This window comes from Lutzomyia longipalpis, chromosome 2 (genome assembly GCF_024334085.1).
Source record: "Lutzomyia longipalpis isolate SR_M1_2022 chromosome 2, ASM2433408v1".
In the NCBI taxonomy this organism is placed as follows: Eukaryota; Metazoa; Arthropoda; class Insecta; order Diptera; family Psychodidae; genus Lutzomyia; species Lutzomyia longipalpis.
In genome coordinates this window covers 18,403,461-18,422,534 of record NC_074708.1, presented here as the reverse complement: position 1 = coordinate 18,422,534, position 19,074 = coordinate 18,403,461, and the positions used below count along the sequence as shown (strand labels likewise).

Here is a 19,074-nt window from a genome sequence, read left to right as displayed (position 1 = left end):
ATTGTCTTTTAACCAAAGATCTTTGTAATTTCGACCAAACAATTGACCGAAGAATTTCTGTATTTTTGACAATTTTTTTTTGGCCTTTTTAATAATTTTATTCAGCTTTTATTGTCATTTAACCAAAGATCTTTGTAATTTCGACCAAATAACTTCAGTTACTTGAGTTACTTCATGACTTTTGACCGAAGAATTTCTGTATTTTTGACAATTTTTTTGGCCTTTTTAATAATTTTATTTAGATTTTATTGTCTTTTAACCAAATGACTTTTGTTATTTTGATCAAATAATTTCCCTTATCCTCTAAAAGGGAATAAAAAAAGAATTCTTTTTCTTTAACTCAGTCTTTAATTGAAAAGCCTCTTTCATTTAAAGTATTAATGGGAAAATGTTTTAAAAGAAAATAAAAGAAATATTTTTTTTTATTTTGTTTTTTTTTATTAAAAATCCTGTTAACGTGACTCATCCCAAATTTAAGTTAGATCTGAAGATTTTGCATTTTAGAGTGAAATTCAGAAAAGCCGAAGTACTTCAGTAATATTGACTGAATAATTCAGTTAAATGACATTGCGAAAATGCTGTAACTATTTGAATTGGTCAAAACGGCCGATGAACTTCAGTAAAATTAATCAAATAATTCAGTTAAAACGTATTGCCTGAGTGCTTCAACCATATGAATTGGTCGAAACGACCTATAAACTTCAGTAAAATTGATAAAATAATTCAGTTAAAGCGTACCAATCATTTGAATTGGACAAAATATGTACTCCTTCACTGAATCAAACTGTTTAATATCACTTACCAAAGAAATTTGTTAAATCACCCCTTCACTGAAAAAAATGGTCAAATATCTTCCACTGTATTAATTGGTCAAAAAGACTGAAGTACTACAGTGGAAGACTGAGACCAAATAATTCAGTCCTGATCTTCCACTGTATTAATTGGTCAAAAAGACTGAAGTACTACATTGGAAGACCGAGACCAAATAATTCAGTCCCGATCTTCCACTGTATTAATTTGTCAAAAAGACTGAAGTACTACATTGGAAGACCGAGACCAAATAATTCAGTCCCGATCTTCCACTGTATTAATTTGTCAAAAAGACTGAAGTACTACATTGGAAGACCGAGACCAAATAATTCAGTCCCGATCTTCCACTGTATTAATTTGTCAAAAAGACTGAAGTACTACATTGGAAGACCGAGACCAAATAATTCAGTCCTGATCTTCCACTGTATTAATTTGTCAAAAAGACTGAAGTACTACAGTGGAAGACCGAGACCAAATAATTCAGTCCTGATCTTCCACTGTATTAATTTGTCAAAAAGACTGATGTACTACAGTGGAAGACCGAGACCAAATAATTCAGTCCCGATCTTCCACTGTATTCATTTGTCAAAAAGACTGAAGTACTACATTGGAAGACCGAGACCAAATAATTCAGTCCCGATCTTCCACTGTATTAATTTGTCAAAAAGACTGAAGTACTACATTGGAAGACCGAGACCAAATAATTCAGTCCCGATCTTCCACTGTATTAATTTGTCAAAAAGACTGAAGTACTACATTGGAAGACCGAGACCAAATAATTCAGTCCCGATCTTCCACTGTATTAATTTGTCAAAAAGACTGAAGTACTACATTGGAAGACCGAGACCAAATAATTCAGTCCTGATCTTCCACTGTATTAATTGGTCAAAAAGACTGAAGTACTACAGTGGAAGACCGAGACCAAATAATTCAGTCCTGATCTTCCACTGTATTAATTGGTCAAAAAGACTGAAGTACTACATTGGAAGACCGAGACTAAATAATTCAGTCCCGATCTTCCACTGTATTAATTTGTCAAAAAGACTGAAGTACTACATTGGAAGACCGAGACCAAATAATTCAGTCCCGATCTTCCACTGTATTAATTTGTCAAAGAGACTGAAGTACTACATTGGAAGACCGAGACCAAATAATTCAGTCCCGATCTTCCACTGTATTAATTTGTCAAAAAGACTGAAGTACTACATTGGAAGACCGAGACCAAATAATTCAGTCCTGATCTTCCACTGTATTAATTTGTCAAAAAGACTGAAGTACTACAGTGGAAGACCGAGACCAAATAATTCAGTCCTGATCTTCCACTGTATTAATTTGTCAAAAAGACTGAAGTACTACAGTGGAAGACCGAGACCAAATAATTCAGTCCTGATCTTCCACTGTATTAATTTGTCAAAAAGACTGAAGTACTACAGTGGAAGACCGAGACCAAATAATTCAGTCCCGATCTTCCACTGTATTCATTTGTCAAAAAGACTGAAGTACTACATTGGAAGACCGAGACCAAATAATTCAGTCCCGATCTTCCACTGTATTAATTTGTCAAAAAGACTGAAGTACTACATTGGAAGACCGAGACCAAATAATTCAGTCCCGATCTTCCACTGTATTAATTTGTCAAAAAGACTGAAGTACTACATTGGAAGACCGAGACCAAATAATTCAGTCCTGATCTTCCACTGTATTAATTTGTCAAAAAGACTGAAGTACTACAGTGGAAGACCGAGACCAAATAATTCAGTCCTGATCTTCCACTGTATTAATTTGTCAAAAAGACTGAAGTACGGAATAATTTAGTTAAATTTCATTCTGCGAAGCTCTTCCACCATTTTATTTCGTCGAAACGACCGAAATGCTTTAGTAAAATTGACTGAATAATTCAGTTAAGTGACATTGCAGGACCGCTTCAACCATTTTAAATGGTCAAAATGACCGAACTATTTCAGTGAAATTGACTAAATAATTCAGTTAAGTGACATTGCAGGACCGCTTCAACCATTTTAAATGGTCAAAATGACCGAACTATTTCAGTGAAATTGACTAAATAATTCAGTTAAATCACCTAGCCGGAGTGTTTTAACTATTTGAATTTGTCAAAACGACCGATGAACTTCAATTAAATTGACAAAATAATTCAGTTAAAGCCTTTTGCGTGAGTGTTTTAACCATATGAATTGGTCAAAATCGATGAAAAAAATGGTTAAGTATCTTCGACCAAATAAATTAGTCAAAATACTCTCGATGAAAAAAAAATGGTCAAATATTGACCAAAAAAATTGGTCAAAAAAACAAAATTTTTGACCAAAGTAAAACAGTGGAAGATCGAGACCGAAATTTTCAGTTAAAAAAGCTGAAGTATTTTTAACAGTGTAGAGTTTGATGTGTAATGTACTTAGGATAAAACAGATAGAATTGAACTAAAATGATGATTCAATTCTTATGAAAACTTAAGAACCTTTCTGAGCAAGTTTTAAGTTCATTACTTAAAGAATAATCTAGACTAGATGGAAAATATACAACAACATAATGCCCAAGATGTTAAAAATTTTAATGTCTTAAATTTCTTTTTTTACAAAACCGAAAATTCTAAATTCCAATCAATGATTCCATTTACAAAAATGCAGGATAATAACCAATTTTCTATTTCCAATTATGCTGCAAAAACGCATTCAAAAAGATAATTTGAATTACAAAAATAAAAAAGAATTCTTGATGATTTCAAAGAGAATTAAAAACAATAATCGGAAAATCCCCAAGCTTTAACAATATTCTATCATCATTTATAAATCCAAGAAAAAAATACTTGGTATGCCACGATTGTGGTATACCAACTAATAATTTTTTAAACATTAATGATCTTAAAAACCCATGAGAGTCAGTATAGCAACCAATGCGTAAGACTTTGAATGCCATGAAAATCAGGGAATGAAGTGCATACAAATATTGATAAATTGGAAGAGACGTAGAGAGATGATAATGCCACTGGAAAGTGAAAGTACAATGGAATTTGTGTCACGCATCTTGAGAATATTGCCCTTTACCTTTGATAGATAAGGTCACAGCAAGTACAGCGACTAACAGGAAGGTCTTCATGGGACTTATCACAAACATTTTTGAAGAATATCGATCTCAATTGAGGCACACACAGATGTTTACTTTTATTAGTTCACTGCACGAAAATTATGTGAGTTTTTTTTCTTTCAGTTAGGATTCTTACGGAGATGATCGCGAGAACGGTCATGTGGTTAAAAATACTCCTCCGCACTAAACAGCGAAATGATTCGTAGAGTCAGTAGCACTTTCATCACATTTATTATAATGGCCTTATCACGAGAGCAAACGTTTGCTCTATGATAACCACTTGAGGAATGACGATGGCACACACCGGTAAATTTTTGCTTCCTTTCTAACAAAAAGCTCCGAGCAACCGAAATAGCACCTTTTCGTCCTCGCTCCTCCTAATTGGCACCCTCCCTTTTTTTTATTTTTCGTCAATTTCAATAAATGACTTTTACCAGCAAGAGCATAACACCACAGGCGGGGGTGAATGAAATAGATATTTTCGTGATGTTGCCTCACAAATGCGGTGTTGAGTGGCCAAGATGAGGCTGAATACTGCTGGAAGTGTTTGGAGCTGAATCCATAACGGAGAGAAGTCTCTTGGCGTAGAGATGAAGGTTTGATGCGTGGCCGATAAATTTGGATCAAACCGGAATTGTTGTGTTCAGAACTGACTCAATCAAAATGCATACCATACCCAATAGTCTACGTCAATATTGTCCCGCAATCTCACTTTAATTTCCAACCCAAAGAGAGAGACCGCCGGATTAGCCTGCAAAACATCTCACTCATGGGAATTTTGAGAACTTCTCTGGACCCTCCGTGGCCCCGAATCAGGCAGTCGACGAGTGCCAAGTCTTTGGGATGAATGGCATTGAAAGTATTATGGGTCTAACTGGTAAGAAGTAGTATAAGGCATGACGTTTTCCATCATTCGTTGCTTTTTTTTTCTCCCGCCGTGTACACCACTTTTATACTTCTATTTACAATCATTATTCTCCTTCTTTTTTTTTTCTTCTAAACACCAATATAATACACTGTTCTCCTCGAAATGTTTGCCATTATGACGATGGTGCGAGGTGTACACACGCGTTGGAAGTGTTTCATTTTATTTGAATTGGTAAATGATATATTCCGCAATATGGGGAAGTAATATCAAAAGGTATTCCTTGTGAAAACATTATTGTTTTATGATCTTGAAAATAAATTGCGAATTAATTGTTTTGCAAGTCTTTTATCGGTCAAATATTTTTTTTTAAATTTATAGCCATTGCAAATTATTTCGTTTATATTTGCTTCTAATGAAATGCAAATAGATGCAAAGAATTAACATTTTAGCCTTGACATGAATTTATTGATTACAGAATTCTTGAGTATTGTGTGACAATGAAAATATCTAGTATAGACAGTAACTAACAAAAGCAACGATCATAGAATTTTATCTTGTTAATTAGAATGATTATATCCTACGCAATAATATTTTTTAAATTTTATTTCTGGTTTTAACTGACTTCTCAGCATTTTATTAAAAGACTATTAGATCAATTTTGATAAAAAAAAATTAATTAAAAAAAAAGGTATACAGGTTAATTTTCAATGAGCCGAGAGGAATTGATGCAGAAAAATCGCTTGATTTTTAAAAAAATGAAATTGTGGGTCAAGGTCATCTAATATGTAGTAATGTTTAAAGTGAAAAACCTGAAAAACATTTTTTTTTCCTAATTAGAGAAATTTTAAAAAGTCGGTAAAAATTAAAAAAAAATTTAAGTTCTAAGCAACACAAAAAAATCTTAAAAGATCCTGTTCTTAAATCAGTTTTATTTAAATAACTTCCTGGGTCATATTGTGCCATCTTTCTGTATATAAAATCTTTTTTTCTGTATTAACAATCTGTGAATGTACAGCAATTCTTGGAAGACTAATTTACGTGCTACATTAAAGGCAATATAACTTTCAATCTCTTTAAACTATCTTGTCTATAAATATGTTTTTTTTTTGTAGAAATTTTTAAGTATTAAATACTCATTTTAGCATTAAGAAAAATAAATAATATCTTGAAAAACTTAATAGACGATTAAAAATTTAATATTATACTTTAATCGGTTCATGTTTGGTATATGTAGGTTTTTATGGGTTTTTCTGTCTAAAACTATTATGAGTACAAAAACTTAAACTTTAAACTCTCTAGTTTTTAATCTGTAAAATAAATTCTTTTTAAATTGATGCAATCATTCGGGTAATCACTTCAAAAAAAAATCTTCATTCTCAAATAAACAGGGTAGTACATTAGTAGATCATCGAACATTTTCAGGTTACTGCCGGATACCAAACTGGATTCTATTTACTTTGCCAATTACAATAATTAATGCAGCTTTTTATCTTTATTCAGCTCCACAAACTTTTAAAAATATATTAAAGCTCCCGATATGGATGGATTACTGGAAATTAGCAAAAAAAAAAGTGAGAGTTGAAGAAGCGAAAATTCGCATTTAGAATCCCTGATTTTATTTACTCTGATGTGCTTGTAGCAACAGAAAATCAAAACCACTCTCCAAGTCAATCCTGCCAATTTCAACCTTACACCGGAAATTACTGCCTTGGTCTGCGAAAGACATGGCAAATGATAGTGGAGCAAACGGGTTTTTGGGTTCAAAAATTACATAATTTGTTTTGAGACTCAATTTATCTCATCGCAAGCTCGTTAGAGAAAATCTCTAAGAAGTTTAAATTTTATTATGCTTTCATTTGCAGATAGTGAGAAGAAAGTGAAATGAGTGGTCCGCAGGGGAAATAAAAATCTGAATAATATGAGATGAAAATGAAATTTTGAGATTTGAAGAGTATTAGAGATAATTTGTGGAACTATTCAGAGCTCTGGCGTCAAGTGGAAAAGTTTACAAAAACCTCCAAGTGCTAATTTGCCATTTTCTGTAGATTGAATATTGCGGAGGGCTGACAAAAGCAAATAATAGCGTCTAATGAATAAATATTTATGTACATACATATACTTCCTTAAAGTTAGAACATTAATTCAGGTGTAACCTATTTATTTTTTCACACTGTGACAAGATAGTATCTATATTTTGTTATTAAAAATAATTAAAATTCTGCTGATGAATTAATTTCCTAAGAAATACAGAGTGCATCAAATTAAATGTCCCTTGAAAAATAAATTAAAAAAATCAATATTAGAATAAGATTTATTCTGGGATTTTTTTTTATTAGAGTAAAAGAAAACTTTGAAAAAATATTAATAAAGAATGCTACATTTCAAAATTCTTTTACAAAATTGTTACAATATTTTTTTTTATTTCAGAAAAATCCACATAAAATATTTGTGCGAAAAAAAAGTTTCAAAAAATCACAGCTAAAAAAAAGAAATAATTTCTTCGTTTCTATTTAAAAAAAAAATAGTAAAAAAAACATTCTGACGTCATTGTTTTCATTTTTGGGCGAATCTTTGCCACTTTTCCGAATCTCTTTGGTGATTTCTTATTCTTTATAAGAGTTTTCCTATTATACTCTCATTTTTTTTCAGATACAACAAATAAATTTTATTGATTTCATTTTATGAAGATTTAAAAAGAATATTTTTTTATTAACTGCTCAACAGACGAGTGGGAAGAATTTTGTGAAGAATGTTTCATTAAATGAATCTACTTATAATATCTGTGCCATATAAAACTTATCTGTAACATCTCATTCCCAATAGATTTTCATCTTTGTTAAGAAGAGCCAAAAGACATCATTTTGTGTGTCCTTGAATTTCATCGACGCAAAAGAACTATCATTCAGCACTGAGAGAGCTTCTTGTGCTAACATTCATATTCCTAGCGTGACCTAAATACGTCTCAACAAAGGATATAATTCTAACAACGTAAAATCACTCCCCAATAATTCACCTCACGCCCTCGGGGTGGCTTCAGAGAAAAAGGGGAGAGGCATGCCCCTAAAAAAGGTGGTCAACGCAATGTAGAGTGACCTGGGACGACTTTGTTGGGGGTGTAAAGTAAAAGTAAATTACTTTCAGGAAAATAAAACACACAGAGAGTGTTAATAACCCGTCAGGGTGTGATCGATACATTGAGGTGTCACGCTCTTGTCTGTAAAAAAAAATATACAAACCAGTGATTGATAATGAGGTGTATAAATTTCCACCAATTTCCCAATTACTTTCCTCGGCATTTCTTTGAGGTGCACACAAGAATGGAGATTAATCTATCAAACGTTTTACCTGCAACAGGGACATTTTTACTCGTCCTTTCAACCTGTTCCCCCGCATATATGAATGCATTTATTTATGTGACAGGACAGATTGATTTTTCCGCCTCAGGGTAGTGGAAGAATTCATCAAGTCAAGTAGGTGCTCAGAATAATTCTAAAATTTAGCATTGGAAATGCTCTTGAACTTTTGTATTTTCGCTTCATCAGTGCAGTAGCGTGTTATGTCCATTAATATAGCATTTAGCGGGTGAAATGGGGTGGGTGGTAATGCTAAAAAAAATCACATTGTTGCACGTAGTCACAGTGTGACAACAAGACGGATAATAAATTGTTGATTAAAAGCTTTACGTTTTATCTCAAAATGTAACCTAAATTAAATGCACTTGACTTTTTTATGTACCTCTCATAGTCCATTGAAAATAGTTGATTTTATTTGGTTTTCACTTAGCACTACACATTTTAAATAATTCAGATTTCTATTTTGAATACATATCTTAAGAACAAAGAAAAAGAATTATTTTAAAACTTATGGGAATGTTGTTTCACGAAAATAATCCCTTAATTATAAGCAGCATTTTGGCAGGAAATTTCTTATTCTTCATTCCATGTAAATTCTATCTTTATTATCTTAATTTTTCTATATTTTGTCTGTCAGTTTTTATTATCCTGTAAGCAGATTATTTAATTAACCAGCAAAAACCGATTATCAAAATTATATAAATTTTATCTGAAATAAAGTTAAGATAGTTTCAATTATCATAACTCTTATACAGCGAGCTAATATCAGTCAAGGACATTATTCTAAAATTGAATTTTCTCTGACTATAAATTTTAATTATTATCAACACACAACAAGATTATACGAACATTTTCCATTAAATACGTCAAGTAATCTACCTTTGGCCGATTAATATTTTCTGTCCCCATGTTCTCAAAATAACCCCACAGATAAGAGAGATAAAGGAACTTATATGTGAATCACTTCACGTCAAAAAAAAACAGATCAAAAGATAGATCGAGCTAAAGAATATTTTCTCGGAAAATGAAAGTTACCTACCGCGAGATAGAACAGAACCGTGATTTAAAGACTCTTTTGGGGGGCCTAAAATAAATCAATATCTTGCGTTTGCTGGGTGATAACCTTAACAGATAAGCGAGTACACAAAATATCCATAAAAATTTCCATTCCACGCATAAAAGTAAAGTGCAAAGTAATTTGTTGTGCAATTCCTGGCAATAAAATATCAGGATAAAAGTAATTGCGAACCTTTTTCTAAAAGTGTATCGTGCCAATAAAATTCTTCAAACGATAAACATTAACACCATAGGTGCACGATAGATTTAATATGTATGTACATAAATTGATGCTTATAAAAATTCATTTAAACTATATTGACTCCGCAATGCATGTTGCATAAGGATTAAGTATTGAAAATGAGTTTTAAAAGGAAAATAGGGAGCCTTTTAATTTAATTCTAAAACTCTTACACGTGCAGAGTCATTTTAAATTTTAAAGGGCAAGGTGAAAAGGTCACATGTCCATAAAAAAGGACAACACTGGGCTGACCATGAGGAAGGATTTTGATGCAGAAATTCGATCGCGTGAAGAAAGGTGAAGAGCAGGATATTGATTTTGTACAGGAAATGCAAGGATACACCCAAAAAGATCAATACTTTTATTGTTTTTCTTCTTTTTTCCCCTATTTGATGGAAAAGGTTACAATTAATGGTGTTCAGACAAAAAATTCCGTGATGGGATTAAAATAGATAAAATTTAAAAATAAAACTTCCTTGAATAATTTCTAAGAATCTTGTTGCTCTTGATAAAAAAAAATCTTTTTAAAATTTCCTTTTAATCAAGCTCAGCAAAGAGAAAGCTTAATTTATCCTCGTATTTAATATGATTTAGATAATTTTTGTTCTGTCTGTGTGTAAGATTCTATCGCTAATCAATGAGTCAATGCCTGAGTGCCCTGAGAAGACAACAAGGTAAAGAAAACTCCCTTCTTCGTTAAATAACACGTGGAACAGGGCGAAAAACTACGAATCATTATGTTTTCGTGGGAAGAGCTTTGCCCCCAAAAACGACAAAAAAAATCCTTGGAGGGTGGTGATGATTAGTTGAAGCATCAAGGAGTGAGTGGTTGGTCAAATGTTTATCATATTTCGTGTTGCCACTCACTATAGAAATACCCCCGCGCCTTCATGAAAAGTCAATCAATACTTTGGTATCCAAAAACACATTCCACTCGCGGGTAAATATTGTCGCATCGAATATCTGTGGAGCACGAAAATGCGCCATTGAAGGTCTCTTTCCGCGTACAATTAACATTTTAGCCATTGCTTAGAGCATGTTTATTTTTTCAACTCTTCCGCAACATAATCTGGACCATCATGGGATTGGTGAAGAATTGCGCGCATATATTTTAGTGGAAAGTATTTCAAAATGCCATAGAAGAAGCATTCACCCCGGAGTTCTCCCCCAAATAAAGGTCTATGTGTATTTGCGCGAGAGAGAGCAACGCAAAGAGGGTCGGGAGACGGCGTCATCCCCTTTGCTTTTCAATCTGGCGCCACGGAGACGACATTAAAAGACGTATGACGTCAATGTGGCGCCCTGCATCTCGCCCAAAATATTCGATCCTTTTGGCTCATATAGCAGTGATATGGTCCACTTTCTTTTCAATATATGTATTATCCTTCCACCCAGTAACGACCTCATGCAGCGAAATAAATCCAGCACATATCTATGCAATCCACACCCCCATGAAGATTTCATGAGAGATGCATTTTGATCGCATCAACTTGTTGCACCCTGTGGGCGCATCAAGGACTAATTACGCAATGTGGGCGAGAAAAATGAAGACATTTTGCTGAGAATTTACTGGCGTCCTCGGAAATGCATTCTTTTCTGTTTTCTTGGAAGAAAACCCACGGAAAAAATATATAGGGGAACGTGGCCCAAATCGGACCGCCGCCCAATTGCGACCGCCCCTTTTTCTCGTAAATGACGAAATATTATAAAATTAGTTTCACTACATTATGAAGATATTATAGTAAGGTAATGTTAGCGCCTAAAATAAATTAATTTGGTACACAACAGGACGAATTAAAAATCAAAATTCATTTTTAGCACTTGGCCGACATTTTCTGATTTTAGAAACTAAGTTGATATGAGTTTTTTACCCACTATTATGTCTCATATTATGCCGCGTTTCTGTAGCTTAGAGGGTCTAGTTTATTACTTGATTTACAATTTTTTGAAAGATTTTAGGTATTTTAAGTAATTAAGTGAAAATGTAATACATGCAGAATGGTCTAATTGCGACCCCCAAAATGTTTCAATTCGGACCGTCTATTTCCACCATTCACCATGGTAAAGCAGTCGCGCATGCGTGTAGTGGTGTGGAAGTGTCTCTCTCACACAGACCGCGCTGTGTTTTGATTTCGGGAAAATCAATATTTTTTCACGTTTATTGAAAGTTTTTTCGCAGTGAAAATGTTCCTAAAGGCAAAGGGGAGTATAGTTAGTGTAATTTACGCATTCCTCAGAAGAATTTTCGTGGATTTTCTGCGAATTACGTCAGTGAGTGCGCAATTGTCGGTGTGTGTGAAAGTGTGTGTAGTCACCTCGAGGGCGAAATGTCAAAACAAATGTGGGGAAAAATGAAAATAAATTCTTGATTTTCCAGCTTTTCCGGGTAATTCATGGTGTTTTTCCTATTTATAGTAGTGATAAAAGTGATCTACTAGTGAAAAACCCACAAATTACGGCAAAAACAGGGGGTCGCAATTGGAACACTCGGGGGGTCGCAATTAGAACACCGTGGTGAAAAAGTGCAATTTTAGCAACTTTTTTTAATTACATTATTTCTCAGAACAGGTAAGAGTTAGAATGTTTGCATCTATGGAACAAAGTTAGCCTATTAAATGACCTTTCCAATGGTACCAAACTTGGGAAGATTTAATTCATTTTAATAAGACTTTTTTCAATCCTTCTGAAACAGAATTTAGGGGGTCCGAATTGGGCCACGTTCCCCTACTGCAAATTGTCTCCGCATATGTTCCATTTTTGTGAAAGAATTCTTATTAATTATTTTCACGTTTGTCACGAAATGCTGTTGTCCAACATTTCATCCACTTCCGTCATCACCACGGCGAGAGCTTACCTCGCTCATTGGTGTTGAGCACCTCATTTGATGGGGAAAAAGCTCAGCCCATGGGTGGATTACAATGAGGAGGGTAAACAAATCACGTTAAATGAGATTTGAATTAAACGCTGAAATGCCACGCGCTGTGCAAAGTATCCTAGAAAAGCAACAACGTTGGAAGCTATGTTTAGCTTTCTATATGTATAGAATCAATTTTCTTAAAACAGCAAAGTCTAGCCAGTTTTACTTTTTTTTCATAAACGTTTTTTTTTTTAAATTTTTATTTATCTTTAATTTGAATAAGTCTTTTAATTCTATTTACTTACCTTCATTTTTCATGCTGGATAATAATTTTCTTTAATGTATATACATGCAATGTCTAAAAGCATATATATTCAGTGCGAAAAAAGAAATTAAATTGCAATTACGCAGGGTTAACTCACTTAATTTATTAACTGACTAATTTATAATTAAATAAGCAAATAGTATATTTAAATGCAATGTAAATAAACTTCCATGATTAATGTTTAGGATGTTTAACATAACATTCCTTATTTATCTTATGTACAATAACTGTTTTTATTTACTTAAGTCAGCACTCCTACATAGTTTATGTGCCTCGCGCAAAATTTGTAAACTTATCAATAGCTAAGACCTGCGAGAAGCAAATATAGTTTCGATAGAACATTAATAAAGTGAGGGATGCTGAAAAATTGCACACGGAGAAGATTATCATGAGAGACAATTTAAAAATAAATATCCCCTCCAACGTTCTATTCCTCGGGAAAATCTTTCGATGAAAATAGTTTGTCGGAGTTTTTCGCTGAGAATCCTAAAGAGCCAGAATTCTTCAGCAGCAAATGATTTCGAACGGTTGTGCAGAGCTCTCCGTGGTGTTGTTCAGTTGAATTCGGGACTTTGCAGCGGAAGGACGCAAAAAGGACTTGTGCTTAGAGAAGTGGATCAAAGTTTGTGGAAGTTCTTCAAATTCTCATTAATTCACCAAACTCAATTCAATAAAATCGAAAGTTTTTAAAAGTTTCAAATAAATTTCAAAGTAAAGAGAGGTTTTTTTTAAATAAATTAACAATGAGAAATCGAGGAATTGTCCTTTTGCAAATTATTGCAATTTTTCTGCTTTCTACTAAATCTGGTCAGTGATTTTCTTTTTCAACTTTCGAATTCAATTAATTTTATTCTATACAAGAAGTAAAATCATAAATTCAATCCTTCTATTTTTTTTAATAAATTTTCTCACTAACTTTCCCCAAATATATATTGTTATCTTTTCTCCCCCAAAAATTAAGCTTTGGCCATAAAGTGCTACAACTGTGACTCATCGAGAAATGTGGAATGTGTAGATGTTAGTTCATCGAGTACAATTCTGCCAGAGGTAATGTTGCTCCCCAAAATCACTATCAATCATATCAATTGCGAATTCGTGTTACAGAAATAATGATAAATTGGTGTCAGTGACGTGTTATCGTGCATTTTTTATATTAACACACAACCTGACCTCCACGCGATTTTTTTTCTTCCCCTTTATGTGCCTTTTTGGGCGCTTGATGTTCTGTGAAATGTGCTATTTAGCTGACGAAGTGATATTGATATGGCATGGACATAGTTATACGATTATTTGATGGATATTTCTTGCAGACGTGCACCCCGCAAATTCTCTCGTCTTCGGATCCAAATTCAAGTAGTTGGCTCCAGAAACTCATAAGAATTGAGTTTGTCTCACAGAGCTCCTACAATGTTGCGATGCTGTGTCAGAAAATCAGAGTTGTTAACGGTGAGTAATCAAATTTAAAAGCTTCACCCTTTCTTCGGTACCATCAAATGGCTACTTTTATGTTGTGTAATTTCCACACATAAAAAAAACGTTCTACTTGCATAATTTTGTGTGTTGAAAAATATTGATCTCTAAATCAAAATTGATTTATGTTTATATGTTGATAGCTTGAATGAACCGATTTTTTTCAACTCCGATAAAAATACTGATAAAGGTTTTTCTAAGAAAAAACGACATAGAGATAATTTCTGTATTCGATTCAGTAAATTAAAATTTCCTATTTGTTCTTTAATTTAGTCGATAGTTTTTATTTGACAGAAAGAAAAAAAAAATCAACGTTCAAAGAATTTTTAAGAGTAAAGATTACATAAGATTCATAGCATTCCATATACATTGAATACAAATTGCGACATTAAGAAAATAAAAACCAATATTGATATCGTGATACAAAATACTAAAGACTAATTTTACCACTGTCTTCAAGCCAAAACAAATGCAAATGCTATTTTTTCAATCAACTTAACACATTGATTTTTATTCATGATATTCCTTACAATAAACCTCTTACAGACTGAAGGTTTAAGTTTCAATTAGGAAAATGTTTGAACAACTCGACTTAAAGTCACTAAGACGCAAACACAGATTATCTTTTCCAATTATTCTTTAAGATTTTCTTACTACGTTTAAATAAACCCGTGAGAGCGAGAACCTCTATGAGTCTTGCTATGTACTAATATTAATGTATTTTTTTAATCATACTTTGTATTCAATATTGTGAAAATAGTTTGTAATAGTGAAGATATGAATTATTCTCTAGAAGACAAATATGTACAGAATTCTTGACAGAATTCCAATAAGAATTTTTTTAATTGAAAATTTCTAGTCTTACAAAATTTGTCTTGCTTTGTCCTTCATTCAACTAAAAATTCTTAATGCTGAGCTTTAAAGAAAAAACTATACTAAACTACCTTCTATGCCGACTCTAGTCCAGTAACTTCCATGTATTATACAAAACCTAAATTTTTCTCTCAGAACGAGATCCCAACGATCAAATCATTGTCCGAAGCTGCCAGCTGGATGGTGCCCAGACGAATCCTTGCAGTGTTGCTGAGGACAAAATAAGAGATCAGCAAATTCGAGGCTACAGAATTGATCACTGTTCCATCTGTTCCAAGGATAATTGCAATGGCGCCATGGGATTGTCAAAGATGTGGCCACCAATGGGCATCCTCCTGGCCATGATGACCTTTATGAGGGTCCATCTGTGGTAAGACCAATAAACAAACGTTTCAAATTGCAGCTGCTAAAGTAATTGATGCAGAAAACACTCCCGAGGACATTTGATTTGAAACAAAACAAGCATCCTCAGCTCTATTCATCAATAACCCTGCAAATTGCCACACCCTGAAATACGATTCTTTCTAGCCATATAAGCTTCCACATCCTCCCCTGCAACGCAATAGCATTTCCCAGTTCAATCATATGTCTCTGTATACTTTGTCATTGAAGTTGAGAATATTTGGCTCATTAAATTAAAAAAACAAAAAATGATATAAGAAAAAGTTTAAAGAAAACTGTAAGGTTTACATTTTAGTAAAAGAAAGTAAAAAAAAAATTGAAGTGAGTAGCCTGTATGTAGTTCTAAATCACACAATTATTTGTGCAGAAAGATTGAGTGAACCACCAAATGAATTAAATATTAAATTAAAGGTAATGGATAGTAATTATCGATTAATTGTTAATTGAATATTTGTATTAATGAACAGCAGCGTGGTACAATTTATCCCCCTATTCACATGAAAATATCCCTCTTCGTTCTATTTTTTGGGGAAGATTTTCAATGCAGTCGTCACGTTAACAACACATTTTCAGAGGATTAGGTGCAGTGAGATGCGAGTTTTTTGTGCAATTAGTGAGGCATTCAAAAATAATGAAACCCTCTATTTCATCCCTACAGACACTATTAATTTTAAACTCGAGAACACGAAAGGCATGCTAACGAATATTCAAAATGATTATATTAAACTCTCCGCTAAAGTTGTTGAATTTCCGTCGAAATTTGAGAATGCAATTGATTCCACATGAGTTCCCTAATGGACAATATATTGTTTTTCACAGCATCTCGCAACTTTAATAGAGAATAACTCTCATAGTTGAAAAGTTTTCATGGGTATTTCTGGGATATTTTTAACGAGGATACTCGTTCACTCTTCATTAATTCTAATAACAACATTGTACGCGCCAAAAGTTCATACAGCAAAATTATATCAGAAATCTCGTCAGTAATGATGTTCCTAGAAATAAAATTTTATAAAAATAATTTAATACTGGATAAAATTTTCGACATACAACGATAACCCAAACTTGAAAATCGGACAAACCGTTTCGCTAATACGACTAGCTAATTTTTTTAATCAAAATTTGATTATAATTCTGGCTCAACAAAATTCGAATTGAATAAAATTGGATTTAAAAAAAAACACAAGGAGACCATAAAGGATAAGATACAAGGGAGGCTTAAATCAAGAAAATGGATTTACTTTTATTAGAAAATAAAATCTCGAAACGCCATCAGTGATTTTTTTTCCAAATTTTGATATGTTATACGTTTTGTCGTAAATCGTTGAAACCGTATCGAAGAACATTTCTAATCCTTTTTTAAACCATTTCTAATAAACTTACAAACAAATTTGGGAGGTAGTAAAATTGAAAAAAATACCTTATCTAGATTAGTTTCCGTAAAATATCTCGAAATGCCACTACGGATTTTCCTTAAATTTTGATATGTTGTAGCTGACTATAAGATCTTAAAAACCATGGTCTAAAACCTAAGATCCGTAGAGCCATTTCGAAGGTATGACTATCCCAAAACGCCATCACTGATTTTTAGTTAAATTTGATATGTTGTAGCCGACACCAACACCTTTCCAACGATATTCTAAAATCGGTGAAGTCGTTTTGATGATATGGTTTTCAAATCGTTTCTAGTTTCAATTAAAGTAAAATAAAATTGATTAAGAAAAAGACTTTTCGATTACTTTTCGATTATCTTTCGAAGAATATCTCGAAACGCAATTGCGGATTCTCTTAAAATTTTGATATGTTATAGCTGACAACGAGATCTTTACAATCATGATCTAAAATCGAAAATCTGTGAAGCCGTTTCGAAGATTTCTTAACATTTCCTATTAATTATGTCTTAATATTTTGAGAAAATTGATTTTTTTTAGTTTCACTTTGTCCCTAATCAACATACCTTAAGGCTCCAACAGATGGACGAGAAATTCCTCGTGCGGTGCGGCGCGGCGAGGTTTTCGGCCAATCAGAAGCGAGAGATGGCTCACACACTCTCACTGCACCGTGCGAGAACTTTTCTCGGCCAATCCGAACCGACGAAGGGCCACGAAATCCTCGCCGCGCCGCACCGCACGAGGAATTTCTCGTCCATCTGTTGGAGCCTTTAGTCTTTTTACTCTGAATCACGTTCAAGTGCTTCCCCTTCCTTACCTTGAAACCTGGATTAATTATGAGGCAAAAGCTGATTTCGAGTGCGTCCGATTAGGGTTATCTGTTGATCCATTTGCTGGTAAAATGCTCTGCTCAAAGTTCAATTATTCAAAAGGATGATTATGAAATAGTGAGAATATGGAGAATATTAAAGCACAAACAATAATGATTTCGCAACTGCAGACAAACAATATTTTGGCAATCTGCGATAGGTCTTATCGCGCACCCATTGAGCATTTCGACAAATCACTTCGCAAAAATCTTGTGCTGGCGCAATAATTTGACGTGCTATCGTACACTCCTATCTATGAGTTAATTTGCATATTTTTGATTTAGAAGAACCCCTCTTTCGGCCATCTAACGCGGCTAGATGGGAGATGAAGTGTGAATAATGCGATAAATTGAACCACACTGCGGACACTATAAAATTATTGCCGTCGAATGCATCCACATTTTGCCTTCAATTTGTAAAACCGATATTTACAATTTGGAATATTTACTTGTTAATCTGATAAAACTATGTGGAATTTTCCGCAATGTGAAAATCAATTTGAAAAAAAAAACAGCACACTAAATAAATTATTCTCACCGAAATATTTAAGGAGAAACGCTTTAAAGAGTTTTTATTTGTATTTCGGAAGGGGATTTCAAAAAAAAAAATTCCCGTAGGAGTATTATAGAGTATGTATGTAAGTTTAAGGGGAGAACGATTAATTAAGCACCTTATTTTGTAGGATCATTTGTAAGAGTAGACATTAAAATTTATTAATATGTATCTTCTAAGTATATTGTCATGATTTCATGTATCTCTCTCTTAAAACTCAAACACAAAATAAAATACCTAATTAAGATAATGTTAATGGAAATTCATTAAAAAACAAACAAGTAAATAAATAGTTACCTACACAGTGTTTGGTAAATTGGTGTCACACTATAAAATTAAAAGATGAAAAAAAATCTTGAGATAGCCTAAGTGTATAAAATTTATTCTTCGTATTAATCTCTATAACTATATATGGACACGTACTAAGAATAAACACTTGGAAATTACTTAAAGGCTATTCTATATAGCTATTAAAATAAAATATATTTTAGAATTTAAGACTTAATGAGGAAAACCAATTTGGAAGTAAATGTTCTGTGTTAATGTTCTTATATCCCCCTATCTTAAGTTCACAAAAGGGTGTGTTGAGTGAGAAATTAATTTATCATATCGCAAGAGTCATCTTTTTTATTAATATCAAGAGAGCAATTTTTTTGTTTCTAACTTTTTTATTATTTTCATCACTTTTCCGCCAGCAGTCTCCGCACTTTGAATTCCCGGAGATGGGTATTATAAAGAAATTGTAGCAATGTAAACGAGAGAAAAATTGTAAAAAAAAAAATGCAAAACATGTATGACTTTATGATTTTCAACAATAAACCAAGAATAACAACTTGAGCTACATTTTAGTGTTATATGGCCAACGATTCCCCCTCTTTGTTCTAGTATTTCCGCAATGGGTGGGTAAG

General features: G+C 33.1%; 2 protein-coding genes across 3 annotated transcripts in view; one reads left to right on the top strand and one right to left on the bottom strand.

The window, feature by feature from the left end:
- Window positions 1–4,935, bottom strand: part of LOC129791126 (uncharacterized) — a 7,703-nt gene extending 2,768 nt beyond the window's left edge. Inside the window, exon 1 of the mRNA XM_055829079.1 lies at window positions 3,870–4,935. Within this exon, the coding sequence (XP_055685054.1) occupies window positions 3,870–3,939 (70 nt within the window). The 5' untranslated portion in view covers window positions 3,940–4,935. The remainder of the gene's footprint in view (window positions 1–3,869) is intronic.
- An 8,170-nt stretch (window positions 4,936–13,105) lies between these two features.
- Window positions 13,106–19,003, top strand: LOC129791125 (uncharacterized). Of its 2 annotated transcripts, XR_008750668.1 has the most exons (5): window positions 13,106–13,416; window positions 13,571–13,656; window positions 13,920–14,055; window positions 15,088–17,317; window positions 17,520–19,003. XR_008750668.1 is itself a non-coding variant. In XM_055829078.1 (4 exons), the coding sequence occupies exons 1-4, from the start codon at window positions 13,353–13,355 to the stop codon at window positions 15,324–15,326; spliced, it is 525 nt and encodes a 174-aa protein (XP_055685053.1). In that variant the 5' UTR covers window positions 13,130–13,352; the 3' UTR covers window positions 15,327–19,003. The 2 variants fall into 2 exon arrangements, 1 of the variants encoding a protein (XP_055685053.1); XM_055829078.1 differs by having other exon boundaries at window positions 13,130–13,416; window positions 15,088–19,003.
- The last annotated feature ends 71 nt before the right edge of the window (window positions 19,004–19,074 follow it).

What these genes read in the sequence shown, in the direction of transcription:
- LOC129791125 (XM_055829078.1), top strand. Translation starts at nt 13,353, where the DNA reads ATGAGAAATCGAGGAATTGTCCTTTTGCAAATTATTGCAATTTTTCTG. An exon ending in CGAGTACAATTCTGCCAGAG is followed by an intron (nt 13,657 to 13,919) that starts GTAATGTTGCTC and finishes TATTTCTTGCAG; the next exon opens with ACGTGCACCCCGCAAATTCT. An exon ending in GAAAATCAGAGTTGTTAACG is followed by an intron (nt 14,056 to 15,087) that starts GTGAGTAATCAA and finishes TTTTTCTCTCAG; the next exon opens with AACGAGATCCCAACGATCAA.